Consider the following 20,825-nt stretch of genomic DNA (forward strand, 5'->3'; position numbering starts at 1 on the left):
GGTCAGAAAGCATGGTCACTGACACGTCAAATAACCAGTTAACTTAATCAGATTTCACTTTTCTATTTATTGCACTTTTCCCTCTAGACACAGAGCTTATGTTTTGACTGTGTGGGATATAAACCTTACACTAAGTAGTTTCATCAGCCATCCTAGGAGTCAACATTTCACTGCATTTGTGAAGGGAAGAGTAAGTACACTGGCAGAGATTACCCTATGGTATTGTGACCCAAAGGACATATTTTAACAATCACACTGCAGTCAAATGGGCAGATTCTTATTTGTGAAGGTAGAAAACCAACATAAATGGTATCAGCTACTGGTGCTCCAACTTAGCTTCTTTCCCACTGAGTCTAAATTCCTCTCTATTCTCAAGTATACTTAGCATTTGTTTGTGTTTTAAAAAGTGGTTATTACCCCAGAGAAAAGGGTGTTTTTTCTTCCATGTAGAATGTTAAATAGATAGTATGACAAAGGAGTATTTAATGTGCTTATGGATATTTCCATGTATGTAGATTAAGTAATTTTTTAAATAAATGTGCTTAGAGAACAAAATGTAGTAAAAACAATAAAAGGTGGTATTTCAATGAAATAGTCATGTGTTGAATGCCTTCCATATTTAAAGCTGTGGCTAAGGGTAGGGGGGGCGGGGCGGGGGCAAAGGAGTGTGTGACACAGCTCTGCTTCCCAAGAACTCAGAAGCCTTCCTTTAAGGAGTAATAGATTCTAGGGTAAGAACTGACCTGGGCCCGAACTGGCAGGCTTTCAGATACCCAGAGAAACTTGCCCTGCAGGCTGTCTCTTTAGACGATGACCCTGTTTCCACAAGAGGGGCTGTGCTTAGTCCTAGGATTCCAAACTATAAAATGCTGCATGAGCACTCCTGATAACCCGGGAACAGCCCCACACATGAGCAGGTTAGTTATGTGGTCTGAACGGCAGCCTGAACCAGAAGAGAGGTGACCTGGGATCTGTCCTGGCTCTGCCTCTGACTTGCTTTGTGACCTCAGACAGTGACCCCAGTCTCCGAGCCTTCAGTTTTCTAATATGTACAATGTGGGGGTTTGCAACTATGAGTTCTAAGCTCACTAGGCTACAATAGTTCTTAACTTTTTTAAAAAAACAAACCAAGCTTAAAATGAATTGATGGAGTATCATTTTCAAATACTCTGACAGATGATTGATTCACCTCATTGGTCCTAAGAAATGTGTTTTGAGCATTGTCTGCATGAGTCTGGAACTCCCTTTTCCTAAGAATGTTCTAAATAATCAGCTCTCCCATCTCCACATGGTCTATAAAGTCTCTTAAGTATTACAGAACTAACTCCGTGTGTCCGTGTGTTTAATATTTTCAGCTATATCTGCATTTTGTGTGCCCTTTCTTTAACACTATAGTGGCTCTCCGATAAGTCCCAATTTTGTTTTAGGAAGAACTGTCAATTATTCAGAGTTGAGCTATTTTTGCATAGAAGACTCAGAAAGTCCCCACAATAAAACCACCTCTCCCTCCCATTGTGATGGAGCGGCAGGAATCTACTGGCACTCCTGAAGTAAGCCCCACTCTTCCACCACCATGGAGACCCATGACCCAAGCTAAGGCCATTCAGACTGGCTTTCCTGGGGATTTGCATTCTGAGCAGAGACACACAGAGGTGTTCGGAGCTGAGTCATTAGCTGGCTGCTGAGATTCCAATTCCTGACTTGGTTCTCGGCCTTTTCTGGGGCCTGGCTGCAAGGTTCTTGCTTTGATTCTGTGAGCTGCACTATAGTTTTTCTCAATTATCTTTTGCCTAAGTTAGAAAGGAAGAGAGGGACGGGGGAGGGAAGAAAGAAGGAAGAAAGGAAGGGAGGGAAAGAGGGAGAGCGAGAGGAAAGAAGGAAGGAAGGAAGGAAGGAAGGAAGGAAGGAAGGAAGGAAGGAAGGAAGGAAGGAAGGAAGGAAGGAAGGAAGGAAAGGAAGAAAAGAAAGGAGGAAGGGAGGGAGGAAGGGGGGGCCCATGGTTCTAACTGCAGCAAACTGTAGTCAAGGACCTGTTTTTCCAGTTTTTGTTTTGAGCTCCCAGTCTTCACTGATGGATATGTGCTCATTCTGCACATCACACAACTTGCAGCAGCACGTGCAAACGACCAGAGGAGTGCAGACCGTCCTAGTGGTCTGTTGTGTAAGGGGAGATGATCCTGCCCTCCCGTGTTGATGTTGCCGCGTATCAGATTGCACTAAAGGCCCTCCACGCATTCCCTATGCTTCTGTACCTACCTCCTTAAGGACGGGAACTGCCAGTGTGTGGACTGGTATCTGCACCGAGCTGCAGTTCCCAGGGGCCCACATATCTGAACCGTCCCTCTGAAGCTGGGATATGTGGAAACGGCTAATTTCCAGACAGGCTAGTTCACTAGGACATCACTCTCCCTGGGGAAAGCCTTCCCCTGGGCCCACTCAGAAGTCCTGCTTTTCCTCTTCCCTTCTTGGCTGGGATCGCTCCAACCTGATCCCACCCACCCAGCACTGCTCCTTCTCCCGCTGCCCTCTGCTGTCCCCCAGACTTCCTGCCACCACGTCTCTATTATGAAGACAGCAGCCTGTCTGTCTCCTCTTCCCCTCTTCCCCTCCCAGCTCCTGCTTTTATCTCTGGAAGAATGGACAAAATTTAGCAGTTTAAAGGAGAGTGCCCTATCAAAACAACGGAACGCAGGGACTCAACAGACTTGTGCACCACGTTCATAGCAGCTTATTCACAGTAGGCAAAAGGTGGAAACAACCCTTGTGTCCATCGACGGGTGAATGGGGAAGCAAAGGTGAATGGGGAAGCAAAGTGTGGCGTACCCTTCCAGTGGACTGTGGCTCAGCCTTGAAAAGGATAAAAGTTCTGACACATGCTACCACACACGAACCAGAAGGACTTTATACTGTGAAATAAGCCGGACCCAAAAGGCCAAATAGTGTAGGACTCTGCTTATCTCAGGTATCTAGCAGAGTCAGATACACAGAGACAGAAAGTAGAGTGGCAGTTGCCAAAGCCTTCGGGGGGGAGAGACATGGGGAGTTATTATTTAATGGGTGTAGAGTTTCCGTTTGTTCTGGAGATGGATGGTGGCGATGGTTACACACCTGTGTGAATGAACTTATGCTACTGAACTGTGTACTTAGAAATGGTTAAGATGGTAATTTTATGTTCATTATATTTTAACACACACACACACACCCCTAGAAATTAAACAAAACTAGAACAAGCAAGAGTGCCCTAAAGAAAGAGCTTCCTGAGAGGCAGCTCTGGGTTGTGACTGTGACGTCTGTGCCATTGTGAGGGCCAGCCTTCGTCTGGTGGGGACGTTTCAGAATATTAGGGCCAGTGTCTGTCGTTCATTCAGCCTCCAGTCCAGAGTTGTGGCCAGAAGACACCTAATCAGTCCTGTGATGAGGAACGTGCCAGGCCTCTCATGTAACCCTCCGTGTCATTCACTCATTTATCGACTCATGCCTTCCACATGCATCAAGTGCCTAATTTGGGAATATAAAAGCAGGCCCAGGCAATTGAACCCGTGTCTGAAGCCGGCATGTGTTGAAATGGGTAGTTTTTGCTTTATGCAGTGGGAACACACTCAGAATGAGACCTGGCTTCTGGCAGCGCAGTGCTAATTTTTAGCTTTTCCCCATATTGGGCTCAGTCAGAGGCCTCCCCAGATGCTCCCTTGGTAGCCCACTTAAACTCTAGCAGCCCCAGTGAATCCTGTGCCGTGATGCCCTGAGCCTTGTGCCAAAAACCAGTGTGGCCTTAACACTGGCTTCCTGTGGGTCTCTGTGTTCCCAGCAGCAAAATGGAAATAACTCATGAGGTTGGGATAAAAATAAGAATGAGACCAGGAATATGAAAGAGCTCTGATGTAAAAACATTGAATGGATTGTGGTGGGAGGGCTGACTCAGGGACGGGGGCTAACGTATAACTCAGGCCTCGCCCCTTGATGTGGTCTAACCCTTGAAGTTCCGTTAAAATGGTATTTAGTGGGAAGGAGGAAAGCAGAGAGCCCACATTCCTGGCTTGGAGAGCAATTACTGTCCTGCACGCCTTCCCTGTCCTGTTCATTGCCTCCTGCCCAAGAACAGGTTACAACAGCCTCGGCTTGGCTTTGGCAACTCCCCTTCATCAGACCTCACAAATCTAGCAGCTGGCAGCCCTTCAGATCAGAAAATGGATCTTATTTGTTTTCAAGCCTGATGCAGAAAAGAGAAGGGGCTCCATAAGATGCTTAAAAGAGCGAGTTGTTTTAAGAGGAGATATCAGATGGAGAGAGGGCTGGGAGGCTATGGCTTCTGGCTTCTGGCTCATTCCTGGTTCCTGTGTGGCCCTAGAAAACTTTCCTAGCCTCAGGGCCCCTAGTTCTTCCTGATTCCCTTGGATTCCACTGTTTTTTCTTTCAACAAACAAATGGGTAAGATACTTAAGAATTAAAAAACAAAACAAAAACGAGTCAGGTGATAAGTGCTTGAAAATTTCAGCTCTATTATCTAGAGGTTGTCAGGTCTTGGGCAGGTAGGTACCCTCCTACCTGCTCAGGGCCTCAGTTTTCTCATCCCTAAAATGGGAATAATATTAATACCTACCTAAAAGGATTGTTACTAAGATTAAACGAGACAGGGGTGGCCGGATGGGTCAGTTGGTTAGAGTGGGAGCTGTGAACAATAGGGTTGCTGGTTCGATTCCTACATGGGCCAGTGAGCTGCACCCTCCACAACTAGATTGAAGGCAACAAGCTGCCACTGAGCTTCTGGAAGGGTGGCTGGATAGCTCAGTTGGGTAGAGTGTGAGCTCTCAACAACAAGGTCGCCGCCGTTTCAATTCCCGCATGGGATGGTGGGCTGCACCCCCTGCAACTAAAGATTGAAAACGGCGACTGGCTTGAGCTGAGCTGCGCCCTCCACAACTAGATTGAAGGACAATGACTTGGAGCTGATCAGCCCTGGGGAAACACACTGTCCCCCAGTATTCCCCAATAAGATTTATTAAAAGAAAAAAGAAAAAAAGATTAAATGAGACAATGCATGTCAGGTGCTTAGCACGCTGACCGGCCTAGGCAAATACACACGTGTTAGCTGCTGTGGTTATCTATCCTCTGTTACATATACATGCTACTAACATGTTAGTGGGTTAAGCAGTTAATGTATGGAGGAGGGCTTTGTAAACAGTGTTGTGCCCTGCCCAGGAGCCTTCTGGCTTCTTACTGTCGTCACCCCACAGTCTTCATAATCAACATGGTTGTTATCAAATATTTCCCACTTTTCCCCTTCGGTCCAATTAACTGATGCTCTCTTTTCTCTCTTTCAAAGCCACATTCTCCAAACTTTGTCCTTTGCCTCCTCTGGTCTTTTTTCCAATCTTCGGTTTTCTTCCTTCTGGTTCCTACTGTTTCTTTCTGTAACCACATCTGTTCCTGATGGTCCTCTAAGAAGTATAACTGGAAACCATGCTCTCCCACAAGTTGGGGTGTAGCCACCTGCTCTAGCTGGGAGAGGGTGCTCCTGGGACCTTGGGCCTCCACTGCTCCCTCCTTCCACCTGAAAAGTGGTGGAAGAAAGAGCATTGGCTTTTGGGTTCTAGGCTGCTGTCCCACTACGGCTCCAAACCCTCAGAGCTTCCATGGGCAACGCCACATCTTCACGTGCGTCCTACTGATGAATTCTGCTAAACTGCTCCAGTGCCATCCGAAGGAATCAGGGCTTTCCTGCACCTGTGCTGTTTCTCCTGAACTCTCTGGGACCCTGAAGACCACTTCCCTCATCCCAGGACATGTTTGCAGCGCATTTTGCCCGAGGTCTCTGCAAGTCTGGAAAGTCATCTCTCGACATCACATCACTAGCATCCAGTTAGCCCGCGTCTGGTTGCACCTGCCTGTTACATAGAGCAGAGCTGCATGCATCCCTGCAGGTGGGCACGGGCGTGAATGCCACAGCACGTAGGAGTCCACAGACATGATGGCCCTTTTGTGTGCCATGACATCCACCCTAACTAACTGCTCCTGGGAATGGATGGAGCTGCACGTCTCTGTTGGCACCTCTGTCTATCGCAGCAGTTAGCACAGTGCTAAGTCTACAACAAGGGCTCAATAAGTGCCTGGTGGTTGATTCATTTATTTACCTTTCCCAACCTGCTGATTCCTTACTCTTGATAACCACTGAAACTCCTCTTTGAAAGACTCCAGGAAGGAAAAGATCGTCCCACATCTTCCTCCACTTTCTGAAGGGTGTCTGTCCCAATCTAAAAAGAAGACTGGAAAAGACGAGCCTAGTGGGTTTGGAAGGACCCTAAAAACTCGTAGGTGGTCCTTGTATAGGTTGACCAGATGATGAAAGCACCTCTTCCGTGGGCGTGGGCCGGTTTTAGAAATCAGGAACTCTGTCACCTCTAGATTTGCCTGAAACCATCCCATTTCATCAAGGGTCTTCAGTCTAAATTCCCCTCGGCTAGAACTGTTTGTGGCTATATTTATTCTGTCATAACACTGCCTAGTAAATGGCGGCTTACATGTTGTGGGGATTGTTTTTGTTTTTTGTCTGGCATTTGTAATGATGATGGTGATGATGACAATATCCTCAGGGCCTCGTCAAACCTTCTGGGGCCTCTACTCATGAAATCCATGGCCGGGGAATGGAAAGTCACCAAGCTGGGCTGTGTACAGACAGACTTATTTCCCAGTGCCGCGGCAGCAGACTCAAATGAGCAGTAGCCCTCTTATCTCCTCTCCGTATCTCCACCTTAAAGTTTTATCCTTGAGCCTGTATGTTGGGTGAGCAGGAAACACTGATAGCAGGGCTGAAACACAAGTACATACCCGGCACAGCTCTGGTGCCCTCTTTTGGGTCTCCTTTAGGCGGCACCCATCAGGGCCATAGGTACCCTTCCTTGTGTCTTACTGGTAGGTCTCGACCTGCCCACAGCCACAACCATTACAGCAGCTCAGGTGCTAGCTTGGCAGGGAGCTAGCTGGCTGGCTGTTCTGGTTCTTGAGCCTGGCTCTGAGCAGCAGCAGCTTGGGGGACAGATCTTTTGGGGGAGAGGCTCATCAGGGACCTCCCTATATCTGTCTTCTGCTCATCAAAGAGTAGCTAGGGAGACCTCGGAATCCCACCTCTCTCCTTCTCCTCACCCCACCCACCCCACCCCTGACACCTGTGCGATGAGGGCGAGTGAGATGGAGTTGCCCAAACCACACATAATCCTTCTCTGGGCCAACCCCTGCTCTCTCTCACACACACAGCTGGATTGTTTGTCTGCAGGTTGAGAAGGAAGAGGCTCAAAAACCAGAAAGAGGGTTTCTGGCAGGCCTATGCCAGACGCTTTCATGTCCAGCTTTCTAGCTGTTTTGAGATATGTGGGTCTCCATACTTCCTCTTGCGTTTCGGAGAACATCAATGTAGAGTAATGGCCAACATAGAGTAATCTGGGGTGTGTGCGTGTTTGTGTGTGTGTGTGGCAGGTGTTGGGTGGGTGAGTTGGGAGGTAATTGGGGAAAGATGGGAAGGGACAGACTGGTGACCAAATGAGTACCTGACACAAGTATTAATGACAGTGATGGTAGAGGTGGACAAAAATTCTCAAGTATATTTGCTAGAGAGTAATGGAATTAAGGACACAGGCTTTTGTCCTGGGTTCAAATACTAGCCTCTGTCACTTACTACCTTTGTGACTTTCAGCAAGATTTTAACCTCTAAGCCTTGTTTTCCTGTAGGGTTGTTGTATTAAATAAAATCATCTGTATTTCATTTAATATAAACGTAAGTGTATATATGCCTGACACATAAGTGTTAACTGTTAAGGTTACATTAGTAGTAATTTCTCTTGCATCAAGTTCCCTGGGGTGTTAGGGGCTGGTTAAGCCACGTAGCTGTTGGAGCTTTGGGTTTGTCTTAGAGACTCCCAACCAGGTGACTGTCCCAGGCTTCATCCCTGGTTGTCTGTGCCACGTCAGGTTCCTGGAGGGGTCCAGGCCCTTCTGGTTTCTAGCCATAGCAGCTTTGTTCCACTGAGAATGCAGGACTGGCCCTCGAGTGTGCTCCAAGGTCAGAGTCACAGTTCCTGCTTTTTTCGTCCTCGGACTCGGTGCTGATTCCTGGCATTTGTGGAATGATGCCCTGGGTGTCACAACCTCCTGTTCCCCAGCCAACCTCCTGTTCTCTAAGGGACAAGGGCTCTGTCTCTGTTCAGCTGCTCTGGATTTCATCTCCTTTGCTCTGTACAGACACTGGGCTTCTTAGCAAATTGTCTACCCTGGATCTTGGAGTCCTTGACACCTGGTGGAGCCTGTGGTGCCAGCCCTATTGGGCTCTTCCTCAGCCCCACGTTCCCGTGGCCCAGGAGGGGTCAGTCCTTCCCTTCTTGCAAAGTGTGTTTTAGCTCAGGAGCCCTGCCCCATGACTGGAGATGGCGTTTCAGAAATACCATTTCCATTGCCTCTGCCTGCTGCCCCCCCCCCACCCCCAGTGCTTCCCCTTCTCTTTCAGGCCTTATTCTCAGGTCCACTCTCCTGTTGACACCCCACCCTCGGCTCTCCATCTTAGTAAATGGCAACTCCAGCTTTCCAACCGGCCAAGTCAGAATCTTCAAACCATTCATCATTCCTCTCCCCATATTCAGTGCATCAGCAAGACGTGTCGGCTGTACCTTCAAAATCCCAAATCTGCCTGAGCAGCGAGGGACTCCCTTTCTTCCTGGTGCGAATGTCCGTGTTGATCACATGACATATCAGCTAGAGAATCAAACCAGAGGTCAGGAGAAAGGAATGCGAGTTTTGGCTCTGTCACATTGCAACTAATAATAAAATAAACTGCAATGTGTGAAGTGCTTTTTATGTTCCAGGCACCGAGTCCTTTACATGGATTATCTTATTCACTCTGTGACCTTGGGCTGATGACTTCACCTCTGTTTCTTCATCTCTAAAATGAAGATGACAACAGTTCACAGGGAGGTTGTGAGGATGCAGTGAAATAATACATGTGAGAGTCTCTGAAAAAAGGCCCCAAGACATCTACATATGCCATATTTTCACCAGAGACCCAAAATGGATGTCTCCAGGCCTTTGAAGAGTCCACACTGCACAGACAAGGGGTGTTGGCGAAGTTCCCGCCGATGGTGAATATGATAGCCCAGCTTTGTGAGGGCAGAGTGTGAGGCCCATGGTGGTGCTTTATCTGTCACCTGAGATCGGGGTGTCTGTCTCCTGGCACAAATGTGACACCTGTTGCAGGAGAAACAGGCCCTGGCAGGTGGCACTCTGGGAGGAGAGGTCTGGCCAGGAGCAGGAGGAATTCACTTACTAGAGGGCAAGTGACAAACGTTAATAGTTAAATCAGCTCATTCTTTAGCTCCAAGTTCCCTCAGGGGGCTAAGCAATGCCTGGGTATACACTGGCAGGGTTAACACGAAGGAAAAGACAAGAGAAAAGAAACACCAACACAGTGTCTGACTCCTCACATGCGCTCAGTGAATAGTAAATGTGTGTGCGTGCATGCGTGGTGGGGGTGGATGGATGTGGATGGAGGAACAGAAAGCAGTACCCGTGAAACACAGGAAGTGTTATCTATTGCTCCGGCACCACTGCGTCACTGCTAGCCCACAGTCCACTTGCTTCTCTGGTCCATAAGCACAGAAAGAAGACAGTGAGAGAGCTACTGGCCATTTGCAGTTTATAGAATTCTAAAGGGGTTAGCACTCATATCTACAGACTCCCAAGTCCAAAACCCCAAAGTCAGGAATTGTTAGGGGGAAGGAATGCCTACTGAGTATTCACTGTGTGTGTCAGACACCCCACTAGGTCTGACACACATAGTTTAGTCCTCACAGTGGTCCTATGGGGAAGGTGTTTTTATCCCCACCATCCGGATGAATAAACGGAGGCCACAGAGGTTAAATTACTTGTTCAAGCAGTCACTGTTTCTAAGTGGTAGGTGTACAATTCGACCTTTCTTACTCCAAAACCTTGCTTATCTTTCTACTGTATTGTGAAGTTTGCAAAGCAAATTTCCTACTCTTTAAATTACTGAAGGCTGGGCTGAGCTGTTGACTATCCAGGTATTTCAAAGCCAGCCCGACTCACCGTGACCCAAGGGCAGGGCATGCTTAGGTTTAACCTCGCTGATCTCCCTTCCCCCACAGTGGGTTTGTCCTTCTTCACTGAGGCCCCGTCTTCCCTTCTTTTAAAGAGAAATAGAGCTGGACACTAGTTAAAGGTGATACAGACAGATTTTGTTCAGTACTGTCACAATATGGGAGAGACTTCAGGCTAGAGCTGAGCTCAGTTCTAAATACAACAAAGGCACCTGGGTATTTACAGCCAAGCAGCAGAATGAGGGGGTCGGTGGGTAGAAAATGACTAAAAGGAGACACCAAGGGTAGGGGGATTCTTGCTAAACAGACTTAGCAGGATTCTTTCTAAAAACTAGGCTAAGCAGGCCACGGATGGGCCTGAGGGTGAGGCTTCGGGGGAGCCTGTCTTAAGGTTTAGAGAGAGTCGCTGTCATTTCGGAGCAAATGCCAGGACAAGGCATGCTGAAGACCTACAGGGCAAGTTCATTAACCTTAGGGTAAGTTGTCTCACCTTTGGTGTGATTTCCAAGATTCGTAAGATCTGGCTGGAATTGAAAACTAGTCATGAGAAGGAATATGCATCTAAGAGACACTATAGCTCCCATGATAGGGGAAACCGCATTTTTAGTATTCTTTCCTCATGACTTTGTCTAGAAGTAGACAGTTTTTAGTCATAAGCGTAAGGTCAAGGAAGAGATGGCCCAATCATTCAGAGGCAGAAGCAAGGCAGGGCTCTGCCCTCCCCCCCACAGTGTGACTTATTTGTCACCTGGGCACCTGAGGCCCCAACCACTAGCCCGCAGCTCCTCGGGCTTGGGAAGGAATGGGGCTCTTAACATTAGATGTGGCTGAGTTGGGATTCGCAGGTGAACAAACCACTTTGCCCTGAGCTCATCCAGAAATGCAGGGTGTATAGGGCTGGGAGTATTTGTTCTCTTTCTGCCTCACTCTCCAAATCCTTACCTCACTCCACCGGCCCCAGAATCCTGCTTCCCCAGAGCACCCCCCTGCATGAACGATTCTGACCTGCTTCTGACTGTCAGCTGGCCCGCCATGGAAACAGGAGAGACCTTGATGGCAGAGGGATAAACCCACAGAAGTTCTTATAAACATAACGCGAGCAGAGGTTTAACGCCTGTGCAGAAACCCAAAGGCACAAGTCCCCAGCTGAGGCCTCTGCCCCCCAGGACTCCTCAACGTCTGTGCCAAAAAGTGCCCACAAGAGCAAATGTAGGCGGAATGAGAACATGCTGGCTTGTGAGACAGAGAGGCTCTCTGTTCTGATCTGGGCTGTTCTAATTCTGGCTTCGAAACAACGAACTCTGTGACTTGAAACTCTGGGCTTCTCTTTTCCCCATCTGTAAAATGGGGGTAATCAGACCTGACCTATCTCGTACATTCTTGTAAGGCTAATGTGAGATCATTCCTGGAAGGTGCTTAGTAAACTCTAAAGGGCCACACAAAGCTAAGACAGTAAGCAAAGCACCCCCCACCCCATTCTAATCTCTCCTAGAGCCAGTCATATGAACACTCATGCAAAATGTTGAGGTCCACCTTCTGTGGGCCTATATTTGTGAGCTGTGCTTTTTCCTTTGTGTCTGGTTGGCTGTCTGTGACTGCTGGTGTTCGCACAGAGGTTCCTGTGACAATTCTGCTTTCAGCCAGCTGTTGGCTCCCAGGGATGAGACGTCAGTCTGACTCCAGTGTGCCATGTCCGCTGTGGGATTACAGGGGCGTGAAGATGGAGCTGTTGGAGGGAAGTGGCAGCTCAGTGGAAATCCGTCTGAACACGGGTTCTAGTCTTAGCCTTGTCACAACTTGCTGAATGGGCCTAGGTAAGGCCTTTGACCAGCCAGGCTCCCATTTTTCTCATCTGAAGTGAGGACTAGATGATCTCGAAAGCCCCTTCCAGCTCCTGATAGTCTGTGATTCCAGTTTATGGCTGAAGTGGTTTGATTCCACCTAGTCTAACAGTCATGCCCAAGCAGTCCCGTTGACGTGGAGGAGGCTCTCCCCGCCAAATAGCCGTGCAACCACTGTACTCTGATTTCCTTCCACCCTAGCACTCTGCATAGCTCCTTACCTCTTGGCTTAGTTGTGAATGAGTGTACCCCAACAGTTTCCCATACCCCTTTCTTCACAGTTTGGCTTTTATCCTTCGCAGCGGTGTGTAAGCCAACCAGTTCCAGAGCCATCAACTTAAGGACAACAGTAGCCACACAGCCTCCAGATCAATCCAGGAATATCTAGGCCTTGAATCTTATATCTCCAGGGGTTTATAAATTTGTTTGACACACACCAAGTCGTCCCAGGTCCACCTTTCCCTGCCTCCCGCAGCTCTGCTTCTATCCAGCAACTCTGATTAATGTTGGGTAGCAGGAGGACTCCTCAACCAGACGCCCCACGGTCTCCCTGGGCTTGAAGGAAAGGGAACTTGTGCAGGGGAAAGCTTAGTTCCACCGCCTTTAACATCCGTTTTCCCACAACAACTTCAGGGAGAAATTAGTCTCAAGAGAACTAGGGAAGAATCAGCCGGTACTGGGTTACTCACTGGCTCCTTCTCTGAAAACAGCAAATTCTAATGGGATATGAGCTCATTTCCTCTCTCTCTGCCCAGTTGACTTTGGCCAAGGTTGTAACTACCTCCCAACACCACCACTCACACTTCATACCCCCCATATGAAGAGGGGTGCGGGCAGCAGAAAGGAAGATGATGACCTCTATTATTCCCCCCAAATGTTACAGATTTATGAGGTCTTCAGGTGATGTTGACCTTGCTCGTCTCTTCTTCTCTCCTTTCCATAGGGTATGGCAGCTGGAGAGAACTGGCCAAGGCTCTGGCCAGCAGAAACATTCCAGCTGTGGATCCAAATCTCCAGTTCTACCATCCCCAGAGGCTGGGCCCCCAGGTATGTGGCCGGGTCTCAGCTGCCCGTCCTTATAGCCTTAAGAGAAACCTCCGCTTTTCTGTGTAAGAGGCGCAGAGGAGCAAGAGTCCTTGGGATGACAGCCTGGCATCACTGTATTTCCCGGGTGGGTGGGGAGAGACGTCCGTCCTGCTCCTCAAAGCCTTCGTCACTTGCTTCAAGGTGCCCATATCTGAGTTCAGGTGCGTGCCGTCCATTTCCAACATCAGCGTCAGGCTTGGGGCAGCACCGTCCTGTCCTGCCTCTTGCCAGCCTGAAGACGGGGCTGGCACTTTGGTTATGATCCCAGATGCTCGCTGCTAAGAGTCAGAGATGCTGCAGTAGACAGGCCCCCTTCCCTGAAAATAGCTGGGGGACAGACTGGTAATGCAACGTTTTCCCTATAGTGTTTCTTGGACCAATGGTCCCTAGTGAGGCAGGAGCAGCTGGGGGTTGGGGGGCAGGGGAATTGAGATCCAATTCAGTCTGGAGCCCTGAGGTTGAACCTCTCTGAGCCTAGAACAGATATGGATCCCCAAGACTGGACAAGAACCAGACTGAACCTGTGGACCTGCACCATAGGGGTGTCCCCAAGGGGCTCCCACTTGTTAGGACAAATAAGTGACAAATCTGGGTAGAGTCCTGGGGGTGGGTATAGAGGAAGGTGATGCAAGGCCCTTGCTCTCACGAGAGCCTGATCTAATTAGAAAAAAGCCTCTTCCAAATGGGAAGACAGAAAATTCAGGAAAGTAAGAGAACTTCAGGAGTATGCATTAATGAAACTGTAAGATGGTATTTTGCTGAGGGATAGAGTATGAGTGATAAATGGAGTGTCCCTGAGGTGGATACGCTTCCTGGTGGCTGGGCTGTGACTCGTGACCCTCTACTTCCCCAGAGGTACTTTCAAGGGACCCAAGTCCTATTCTCACCCTAATATTCCCACCAAGTTCATTCTTCCCTCTTCTGCCAGGACCAAGACTTTGAGCGAGGTGGGAGCAGTAACAGGAGCTACCTGAAGTGGAATAAGCCTGTCCCCTGGCTTTCAGAGGTAAGGGACTTTCTGCTGTCCCTGGTCTTTGAGAAGGTTAAAAAAATAGCTTTCACAGATAAGACCACAGAAAATTTTCTTCCAGTGGTTATTATAAAATGTTTTTACCCAGTTTGAAAAAAGAAAATTAGTTTTCTTCTTTAAAGGAGAACTAACATTTGCTATGGACCTACTATGTGCCAGGCTTTGTGTATCATCCCATATGAGCTTTATGACCCTGTAGGATAGTATCACTACCCTCATTTTATACGTGAGAAAAGCAAGGCTCAGGGAACATGGCATTCGTGTCCATGCCAATCCCCGATCTTAAAAACAGGCTTTCCAAACTGTTTTCCTTGAACCATTAAGTCCCCGAAGATATTCCAAGAAGAAAGGAGTCCATTGTTAAATAAAGTTTAAAAGCTATATACTGCATTCTTGGAAATACACATCAGCACATGAAAGTTTCTGAGAAGTTCTGCAGTAATCTGTTTAACTTGGTTTAGCTCAGCATGTACCAAAGTTATTTGCCTCCTGAATTGCTTTTTTCCATGAAACCACTATTAACAGCTTATGAAACTAGTGTTTTAAGGAACATACACTCGGAGTAAAACTGCTTTAGAAAAATTCTATAGGAAGCAGTTACACGTGTGAATAAAACTTGTCATACCCATCATGCTATCTTTTGTTTATATAGGATTTGATTCCTTTTATTTGATCAAGAAACTGAGGCTGAGGGAGGTGAACTAACCCGCTCCAGATTACCTTGAGTGAATGCTTTTGCCAAGACGTCATGGTACCCTGGTGCTTTGGGGGGAACATTTTGAATTTGGGCTTCATATTTTACAACTTGTCCACCACCCAGTGTCTCTTAGTCCTGTGGCCTGTGGATGTAGATTACTTTTCTGGGCTGGGTGGTACTGGCCAGCCCATGGGCTTTCTCCATACCTATCACTGATTCATCCCTTTAGCCTGGGTGATTTTATTTCCAATCCGCCCATTTATTGTGGGCAGGAGTGAAGGAGGCCACATCATCATGATTAATGTGACGTTAGGATTAGGTTAAACTGCCTTTGTGTAAAGCCCTGAGGGAGGATGGATTGCAACACTGGCCCAAAGTACTAGGTGACATCATCAGGTAATTAGGCCCCACCCCACCTGGAAATGGTATTTTGAAAAGAAGGTGCCTTACAGACCATTGGGTCCAGTGATCCAACCTTCTCTCCTTTGAGCACATTTCGGATCATTTTTTAAATTAATCTTTTCATATGCTTATATACACCACTGTATTTCTTCTCTTTGGATTGCATATTTGTATCTTTTGCCTGTTTTTCATTGGGTTATTTTCATTTTCTGTTCATAAATTAGCAATGTAAATTCATAAATTACATAAAATGTTTATAAATTAGTTTATCAACTAGCAATATAAACTATTTGTTACTTGGAGATGTTTCTGCAATATATGCTGATTGGGTCGTTTTTCTTTTCTTTTTGGATCACTTTTCTTGATGAAGCAATTATTTTGAAAGATTAAAACTACATAACATTCTGCATTTATTAATCATAACTTCCTCACTTTTTTGGCCAATTAAGGATGGAACTATATATATAAAATGAAAATAGTGAACAAATAAGAAGATTAATATAGGATTAACTTTTTAAAGAAATAATTGATCTTTCAGTAAGTGTGTATGGCCTTCTCGTGGTAAATGCCTGATTTCCACTGACTGTTTTCGATATGAAAAGTAGCTTACAAAACTCCCATTACAGTCTTCATGGATCTTCAGGGACTCGCTGATCCACTCTTATTTTACTAACAAAGAAAATAAATAAGACCCTGAAAGGTTAAATAACTAACATAGACAGTCCCACAGCTGAACAGAAGTTCCAACTCTCTTCTAGTCCAAGAGGACCGCTCCTTTCCTATCTCCGTACCTGTCTCCTGCCTTCTGACACACAGTTTGGGCAAAGAATGCTGAGGTTAATGATACATCATTTATTGAACATGTACTAGCTGCCAATGGCTATCAGGTTGTACTGCTATCCCCACTTTTCAGGTAACGAGGAGTTAACTGACTCACTGAAGGTAGACACAGCGCTGCTCTGTAGGTGAGCGACAGAACATAAGAAGGCTGATGAGGTCTCTTCTCTGACTGTCTCCCTGCCCCAGCCTTTGGCCGGCAGCTCAGCATCTCTGAGGCCAGAAGTCACCCTGGGAAGCAACAGAATCTTAGGCATTCTACTTGGAGTGTCAGAGAGAGATGGCTGGGGGAGCTGGGCTTCATGGGGTAACTGCCCTTAAAAACTGTTCATATCAACGCAAATATGAGACACTAATTAGCAAACCCCACTATTGTACAAATCCCAATGCCAAGTTATTCATTTACCAGTCAATATGTGGGTCCGTTGACCAAAGCACTCTCTGCTGGTCAAGATGCCCCCCCCCCGAAAACCCAAAGTTATAAGAAAGAATCAAAATCAGATCAAAGCAAGTCAGAGTTTTTGGGGGTCATGTGATACGGGCTTTGGGAAGGGTGGTGTCTCGTGAGGAGAGGGCTGGGATGCATACACCTTCTCAGGCTTTCCCCCCTTTTTTGTTACAGTTTTATTGAGATATAATTCATATACCGTATAATTCACCCATTTAAAAGCACTAATGTACTTTCTGTCTCTCTAGATTTGCCTGTTCTGAGTATTTCATATAAATGGAATCATACACTATGTGGCCATTTGTGTCTGGCTTCTTTCACTTAGCATAACATTTTCAAGGCTCATCCATGTTGTAGCCTGTGTCAGTGCTTCCGTTTCTTCTACTGCTGAATAATATTCTATTGTGTGGATGTACTCCATTTTATTTATCCATACCTTGATAGATGGATATTTCGGTTGTTTCTGCTTTTTGGTTATCATGAATGCCACTGTAAATGTTTGTGTACAGGTTTTTTTTTTTTTTTTTTTTTTTTTTTTTTAATTTATTTTTAATTTATTGGGGTGATGTGTACAGGTTTTTGTGTAGACCAGACTTTGTTCAGAACCCGGAAACACCATCTCACACTTTGGTCACCTTGGTGAGATACAAGTGGCATCGCTATTCATTTACAAACCATCTGTTTAGGTGGGGAATTTCATCCTTTAGGATTTTATCCAGTGGGCCTTTGGCCCTTTCCTCAAATCCAGAGCTGCTTCTTATCTTCCGGTAGTCTGGAGCTCCAGATTCCAAGGCAGAGCTCCCTTGGAGGACAGATATGAACAAGGAATCAAGAGTGGCTTGAGGGCTGGCCTGGTGGCTCAGGTGGTTGGAGCACCATGCTCCTAACACCGATTTGCCTGTTTGATTCCCACATGGGCCAGTGAGCTGCGCCCTCTACAGCTAAGATTGTGAACAACGACTCTCCCTGGAGCTGGGCTGTCTGAGCAGCCAGACGTCGGTGTGAGCTGCGGTGGGCTGCTATGTGCTGCTGTGGGACACAGCTAGACTGAGAAACAACCAGTTGAACTGGAGGGGGTGGGCGGAGGCGGAAGAAGGGGGATAAAGAAAAAAAGAGTGGCTCGAGTATCTAGGAACTCTGAACAGGGTTCTGGTATATAGGGACGAGTGACCTCATTGTCCTGCTGTGTTCAGCCTTCTGTGCTTTTCCCAGGCAAGGCCTAACTGCCCCATGGGGGGAGCCAGCAGCCATCTGTGCTGTTATGTGAATCTGATAGAGCAGCAGCATGGCACCGCGGAGCGTCAGTAAGTGAGGCTTCAGACTTCTCCTGGAGGTAGAGCTGACGGCTCCACCTCCTGCCTTCCCGCCCTCTGCAGTAGCCCCTGGCATGGGTAACGCTGTTTACATGTCTCTCTCCTTTGAGCACCACCTCTCTTTTCATCCTTACCTGGTACAAAGCAGTCACTCAGTGCTTACAGAATAAATGAAGGAATGTGTGATTCTGGGACTAGCTTCTCTAAGCTTTTGTTCATCCAAGTAATTAAGATATGCAGGGAACACTGAGGAGGGAGAAGGCCTCCGAGAGAAAGACTTGAGAAGAGCCTTGAAGGATGAGCCGGAGTTTGCCAGGTGGGGAGGAGAGGAAAGGGCCCTCCAAGAAGGAAATAGAATTTGTACGGCACGGAGGGCTGAAGGGGTTTGCTGTGGGCAGAGTGTAGTTGTGTGACAGGCAGTGGTGTGAGGTGGGGCTGGGACAGTAGGACAGTCGTGCCAGGGTGAGGTTTTGTTCTGAAACCTTCTGGGAATCTCCTGAGCAGCAGAGCGATTGGATCAGGTCTGTGCTTTAGAAGAACAGCTCTTCAGGCAGTGTGAAGAGCTGGTGGAGGGGGAGACGCTTCAATCCAGTTGGCGTCTCTGCTGCAGGCCTGACAGGCCCAGGGAGGCCTGGCAGGGCAGCGTCATGCCGTTCCTGTGGAAGGACCCACCAGGCTCGCCTCTGCCTCCTGCACCCATACTCCAAGGCACCCTCCCCACTTCCACAGGTTTCATTGCTGTGGGTCCTTGGAGAGTCCATTTGCCTCTCTGGTCCTCAATTGTCTCACTTCTAAAATGAGAGGGTTCTAACAGCTATTTTCTCCACTACTTGTAAGTTCCAAATTCGTCTTTGGCCATGAGTGTGGTCTGGCAATGGGAGTTACTAGTACCCTTCCCTGGGCCTTAGCTGCTGCTGGACAATGGAAAGTGGGCAAATGGTGTTCACATCTCTGCCAGATACAAGGTATCCAAAACTTGGAGGGACACAAATCTTGGTAGGGTTGCCAGTCTGGGCCTGGGGAGAAAGATGGCGCCCACTGGTCGCTGAGAGACCCTCCCACCAACAGTGTGAGGGTGGGTGAAGCGTGGATAAGGGCTAGCTTAATGCTGAGTGAGGCCTAGACCTCCAAGGAGATGGGTGGTCCTCTTCCTGCACTCCCCCACCTGTCATTTCCTGCAGCATCTCCTGCGAGGCCATGAGAGGGAGGTGGGCAGCAGCCAGCCCTGCGCTTCCCTCCTTCCCTCCTTTCCCTGCCCAAACCGCCATGGCCTCTGGCCTCCCAGCTGAACACAACAGACTTCTCCGGTGGCATGCCCTCCCTCCGTGTTTGTTGTGGATCTGAGCACACTGCCCTGAAAGTCCCAGGAAGGGGCAGTGAGGAGGCCATTGGCAGGAGACAACTAAGTCTTATAAACAGGACTTAAGGAGTTTTTCCAGAAGTAGTACAATGTACCCATTCTTTCCTTCCAAGAAGCCTTAGCCCGCCCCCCACCTACCCAGCCCACATTCTCTCTCCCACCCGTCCCAGCCCCCCACTCATCTTCTTGGCAGTGATGGCTGCTACCCAAGGCCCTACATTCCTAGCCTCGCCCAGGCCAGCATACCCTGGAAAGGCCTACTTGAGAAGGGATGGGGAGGAAAGGCTCTCCTGGCTCTTTTCAGGATCCAGCCGTGGGGGAGTGTTTCCCCAGAGCTGGGGCCTGTGCCCACCCGACCCACCCCTTCTCAGACCTCTGGCATTCCTGTTGAGGCATTCTCCCCCACCCCCACGTGCTCTCCCCTCACCATACCTCCCTCCAGATCTCTTGCTGGAGACCTTATGTCACTTCCTTCTATCTGAGCTTCCAGTTGGGGGGTCCTTTCCTCCTGTGTTTTCCGAAGGGCAGCTCAGATTTTGATATCTGATGGACCACAATGGGGAGGGGAGGGCAGGGCCTATTTGTGTGGAATAATTGAGGTCCTACCTCCCACAACCTGGATATTAAGCTCTGGGGGAGGGGAGGAGAAAAGAACCAAGACTGGTAATCTGAAACTCTTTGTCAGGATCAATTGGGACAGTATCCCCATGCTTACCCTCCCTCCTCAAGCTCCAGGTCTCCACCCACTCAGCGCTTGCTGCTGCCTTCGTCCTTTATTCTCAAGGGGGCCCTCTGTTCCAGGCCTCCGTGCCTAGCCCTGTGCCCCACCAATACCACTGCCAAGGAGGAGAGGGAGAATAATACACCCTCTTGCTCTTGCCTTCCCAGGGCTGCCCTGAAGCCCCAGGCACCTGGGTCTATCCAACGGGAGGCCTGGGCTGAGTGAGACTTTGAACTCCTGAGAGCAGTAGGGGGTCGGTCTGCTGGAGGGGCCCCCAGAGACCTCCTGCAGCTTTCCCAGCTGCTTCCCTACAAGAGGAGCCCCAAGCATGGAGACCACTGGGTAGATAAGGTTTCACCAGCAGACAGCTGTGGAGCTTTCCTCTTATTAGGCCTTAGGGGAAGGGGAGGGGAGGAGAGCAAGTCTTTAGCTGAAACCCCAGCTTGGCTGCCTCCTTCCTGTTCCCTCTGTCATCTCTGCCATCCTGTCATGGCTGTTACTCCCCCTTGCCTGGGAAATGCAAACCAGCCCCCTTCCTGCGTGGAAAGAGCCAGGAGTGTGTGAGTGTGTGTGTGCACGTGTGCATGGCCAGAAAAACAGACCCCAGTCTCATGGCCAGGCCATGGGGATGAGGTTTCCGAAAGAAGCTGCGGTGCCAAGGAATGAGAATGGGCCTGAAGTGGGCCGGGACCTTCGCCAGTGAGGAGCACTGAGCTGGGGGGCTGCAGGGCCCACGGCTCTGTCTCCACTCAGCTGCCTCAAGCTGCGGGGCCGGTTTGGGGGGCTCACTGTCACCCGCTTGCTTCTCTGCCCGCACAGTTCCGGGGCCGTGCCAACCTACATGTGTTTGAAGACTGGTGTGGCAGTTCCATCCAGCAGCTGAGGAGGAACCTCCACTTCCCGCTGTACCCCCATGTGAGTGCCTGTGAGCCCGCCCCTCCTTCCTGCCTCCACACCATCTCCCTCTGCCCGCTCCTGTCTCTCACCTCCCCC

General features: G+C 48.5%; 1 protein-coding gene across 3 annotated transcripts in view; it reads left to right on the top strand.

Moving 5' to 3' along the window:
* Positions 1-20,825, top strand: part of B4GALNT3 (beta-1,4-N-acetyl-galactosaminyltransferase 3) — an 88,540-nt gene that overhangs the window by 50,108 nt on the left and 17,607 nt on the right. For all 3 annotated transcript variants that reach the window (XM_033118309.1, XM_033118311.1, XM_033118308.1), the window contains exons 2-4: positions 12,882-12,985; positions 13,953-14,030; positions 20,652-20,747. In XM_033118309.1, the coding sequence (XP_032974200.1) occupies positions 12,882-12,985; positions 13,953-14,030; positions 20,652-20,747 (278 nt within the window). The remainder of the gene's footprint in view (positions 1-12,881; positions 12,986-13,952; positions 14,031-20,651; positions 20,748-20,825) is intronic.

This window comes from Rhinolophus ferrumequinum, chromosome 10 (assembly GCF_004115265.2).
Source record: "Rhinolophus ferrumequinum isolate MPI-CBG mRhiFer1 chromosome 10, mRhiFer1_v1.p, whole genome shotgun sequence".
Lineage (NCBI taxonomy): Eukaryota > Metazoa > Chordata > Mammalia > Chiroptera > Rhinolophidae > Rhinolophus > Rhinolophus ferrumequinum.